The sequence below is a fragment of the Arachis ipaensis genome, chromosome B09, assembly GCF_000816755.2.
Source record: "Arachis ipaensis cultivar K30076 chromosome B09, Araip1.1, whole genome shotgun sequence".
Classification (NCBI taxonomy): domain Eukaryota; kingdom Viridiplantae; phylum Streptophyta; class Magnoliopsida; order Fabales; family Fabaceae; genus Arachis; species Arachis ipaensis.
In genome coordinates this window covers 138,270,455-138,274,361 of record NC_029793.2, presented here as the reverse complement: position 1 = coordinate 138,274,361, position 3,907 = coordinate 138,270,455, and the positions used below count along the sequence as shown (strand labels likewise).

At 40.8% G+C, this 3,907-nt stretch overlaps 1 protein-coding gene across 1 annotated transcript; it reads left to right on the top strand.

Moving 5' to 3' along the window:
* Positions 1,099–3,162, top strand: LOC107616306. The gene is made up of 2 exons (XM_021112067.1): positions 1,099–1,436; positions 1,524–3,162. Exons 1-2 carry the CDS (start codon positions 1,099–1,101, stop codon positions 3,160–3,162), a joined length of 1,977 nt encoding a protein of 658 aa, XP_020967726.1.

Genomic DNA, 3,907 nt, shown 5'->3' with positions numbered 1-3,907 from the left:
TATTGCGATCCCACAAAACCATACAATCATCAATCAATCATGTGCAGTGCGTTGAATTTCAGTCACTCATTTAAAGGGTTTTCTTGGTACATAGATTTTATTTTTGCTTTATTATCTGTCCCTGCATGACCATGGAGACTGAAGAAGGATCTTCCGCCACTTCTAATTTTGTACTTTAATTTTATATCTTGATGACGGCATATATATATATATATATATATATAAAACGAAAGAAAGTACAAATAAATGGCTCAATTTTATCGAAATGGAAATTATATGTGTGTTTTTTTTGAATATGGAAGCATGGTGTACTAGACGTATATATGGGGCAGTTTTTTGGCAGTGTCACAGAGAAGAACTCGGACCGTGAATTTTCTTTGTTTCTGCAATTTGCATACGAAATCTCACGGTCCGATTTGTCTGATAATGGGAATTAAAATTTTGGGTGAACCAAATCGGACCCTAAGTGTTGTAGAAGCCGCATGGTCCGAGTTCCATGCTATAATTTTAAGAAGAACTCGGACCCTCCGTTTTGAGTGCATATCAAAATTGTTTTGGTGAACTGCTAGCTCAAATCGCATGGTCCGATTGCATTTCTTAAGATTATTTTAATCATGTTAACCTAGTCGAAGGGTGCGAGTTCTATTAAGTGGTCCATATAAAAGTGAGAAGTGAACTCATAACTGATGCAAGTCTTCGTCCCGAACTTGAGCGGCTGCCCCTTTTGTTTCTTCTTTCTCGTTGCTTTATTATTTGCTGTTTTACAGTTGAAGATCTAGTAGCTATTTTTATGTTTTTTTTGGGGGATTCACAGAAATGAGTGATAGAGTGTTACTAAAAGTGTATTATTTTGGTCAGATTTTATTACAAACATCTGAAGGAGTAAAATTTATTTATGAAAATTCGCTAGATGTTGTTATTCCTTTTATCATCTCATTTGAAGAGCTCAAAGGTGTGATCTGTGAAAAGATTGATTCTGAGAGGGCAAGAAAGATATCTTGTATTCTCTACAGATATCCCTTACAGGTGTTTGGTGGATTTATCCAGTTTCAAACCAAATATGTGACGGACGAAGCGAGCATGCAAGAGATGTTTTCAATGTATATTGAAAATCGGGCTCAGATCTCGTTCATCGAGTTGTATGTTGAGTTTGAACAATCTGAAGCTGACCGGAATATTGTACGGGAAGATTATAATAGTGACAGTGAAGAAGAGTTCGAAAGTAACTACGAGTTTGTTGGTCCAGATGGAGATGAAGATCAAGGTGAGAAAAATACGGCTCCAGATGTGACAGAGGTGGCAAATGCACTCACAAACGAAGTGCCATTTGAGAAGCCATCATTCATGCGAGTTTTGGACTTGGAAGCCATGCATGTTCCGAAGTTTCCGGAATATATGACTACAGGTACGAGAGACGTCGTATTTGAATGGTCAGGGTGTGATTAGCTTATTAGGGTTAGTTTGATCAGCAGGAGGTACTGTTGGGTTATAAGGAGGTATAATGGTAGTCACACCTGTACCAGAGCCACCATTTCACAGGATCATTCGAAGCTGGATTCTATCACAATTGCGGAAGCGATAAAGCCATTGGTTGAGGCTGACCCCTCCTTAAAGGTAAAGTCGGTTATAGCAGAAGTGCAATCGAAGTTCAACTACACCGTCAGTTACCGGAAAGCATGGTTGGCTAAACAAAGGGCAGTAGAAAAAATATTTGGAAGTTGGGAGGTATCGTTTGAAGCGTTGCCTATATGGTTCAAAGCCATGTGTCATAAGGAGCCATCAGCTGTTGTCCATTTTGAGACTATGCCTGCATATCAAGGCGATGAGTTGGTGGGTGATATTCAAGTACTGCATCGAGTATTTTGGAGTTATTACCCCTATATTAGGGCATTCAGACATTGTAAGCCAATTGTCCAGGTGGATGGGACTCACTTGTATGGAAAGTATAAGAGTTGTCTACTAGTGGCAGTTTCACAGGATGGCAACAACAATATCGTCCCAATTGCGTTTGCTATTGTGGAGGGAGAGACTTCTGATGCATGGCACTTCTTCCTTAGTAACCTTCGTCAGCATGTTGTCACTCGGGATGGTGTGGGTCTAATATCCGACCGACACGAATCCATCAATGCAGCTGTGAAATGCAGTAACGGAGCTTGGTCACCTCCTAGAGCTTTTCATATTTTCTGCATCAGGCATATAGAGTCGAATTTTCTGCGAAAATTCAAGGCACCGTACCTCCAAAAATTGGTCGTCAACATTGGTAACCATTTACTAAATTTAAGTAACTTATTAACAGAAATAACCTTCAATATTTGTTTCACTTGTTGCTATCCTCTAGGATATTCGAGGAAGGTGCGGGAGTACGAAGTGCGTTACCAGCGATTACGGGAACGGGGTGAAGCGTATACAAACTGGTTAAACCGAATTCCTCGCGAACAGTACGCATTGGCATTTGATGGTGGATACCGATGGGGTCACATGACAACGAATCTAGTGGAATGCATCAATTCAGTGTTGAAGGGTGCACGCAATCTTCCCATTACTGCTCTTGTCAAGGCAATATTCTACAGGCTAAACGAGCTGTTCACCAGAAAAAGAGCGGAGGCAGAAACGCGGATTAATGCTGGCCATGTGTTCTCCGAAGTCGTGACCTCGAAGTTGCATGCAAACCAACTTTCATTAGGAAACATTCAGGTCAGTTGCTTTGACCGGCAGAATGAGGTCTTCGAGGTGCGTGAGATGCCAAGCGGACTGGAGTTTGCAGCCGATCTACGTGGCCTTCGATGTGACTGTGGTGAGTTCCAGGTGGACCGGATCCCCTGCAGACATGTGTTCGCATGTTGCGCCAACCAGCGACTGGATTGGAAACTGTATTTGCATGATGTGTATAAGATTGACCAAGTTCGGCAGGTGTACCGAGCAAGATTTAGGCCACTAGGTAACCCGACGACATGGCCTGCGTACAACGGTCCTCGCTTCGTACCGAATCCGTATCTGAGACGAGTCTCGAAAGGGCGCCCCAGGATGACGCGCTTCTTGAATGAGATGGACACGCGAATGTTACGTCGTCCTAGGCGATGTACGCTATGTGGAGCTGAGGGACACAGTCGTAGTAGATGCCGTCAGTCAACTGGTACAAATGCCGACGGAGATGCTCAGTAGGTTCACATTATGGTAGGTGTATAACGGCACTAGTATGGCATGGGTTGTCCATTTGAGGTAACTTGACCTGATATGTGTAACATTGTATAACGTTTTTAATTTGTTTTTATTTTAAAACAGTTTTTATTTTTGAGTTTTCATAATTTATTTGGTAGTTTATATCTATTATTTTAATGTATACCAGATGTATGTATTAAAAAATAAAACGGATACGTATCACAAAAATATATTATAATTTGCGTACTTGTTGAACCGGCNGTTCAATCAATTTTTCTGATTGAACCGGCCAGTCTGTTTCACAGGTTTCTTGATTGCACTGGCCGGTCCGGTTCACAGGTTTCCTAATTGAACCGATAGGTCCGGTTCACAGGTATCCTGATTGAACCGACCGGTTCGGTTCACAGGTTTTCTAATTGAACCGGCCGGTCCGATCCAATTTTTACATTAGTACATATACGATACCTGTAGCTTGTTATAATATGATCTCAATTGTCCAACTGAGGTATATTGACATGATATCTATAGCAATATACTCAGATTTTATGAAACCTTAATACGTAGTCAAGATCAATAATACCTGAATAGGGTCATTAATGCATAAATACTCTAAACATACAATATAAATCTTACCATAGTCCATCTCAGTAATTCATAATGTCCAACAGATACAAATTAGTCTAAACACAGTCCAGGTGATTAATACTTAAATAAATAATTTACACCACAACTACTTTCTCATGGCCCA

Excerpts from the sequence above, each read along its gene's own strand:
- LOC107616306 (XM_021112067.1), top strand. The coding sequence starts at position 1,099 with ATGTATATTGAAAATCGGGCTCAGATCTCGTTCATCGAGTTGTATGTT. Across the intron at positions 1,437-1,523 it reads GTCGTATTTGAATGGTCAGG|AGCCACCATTTCACAGGATC; the intron begins GTGTGATTAGCT and ends CACCTGTACCAG.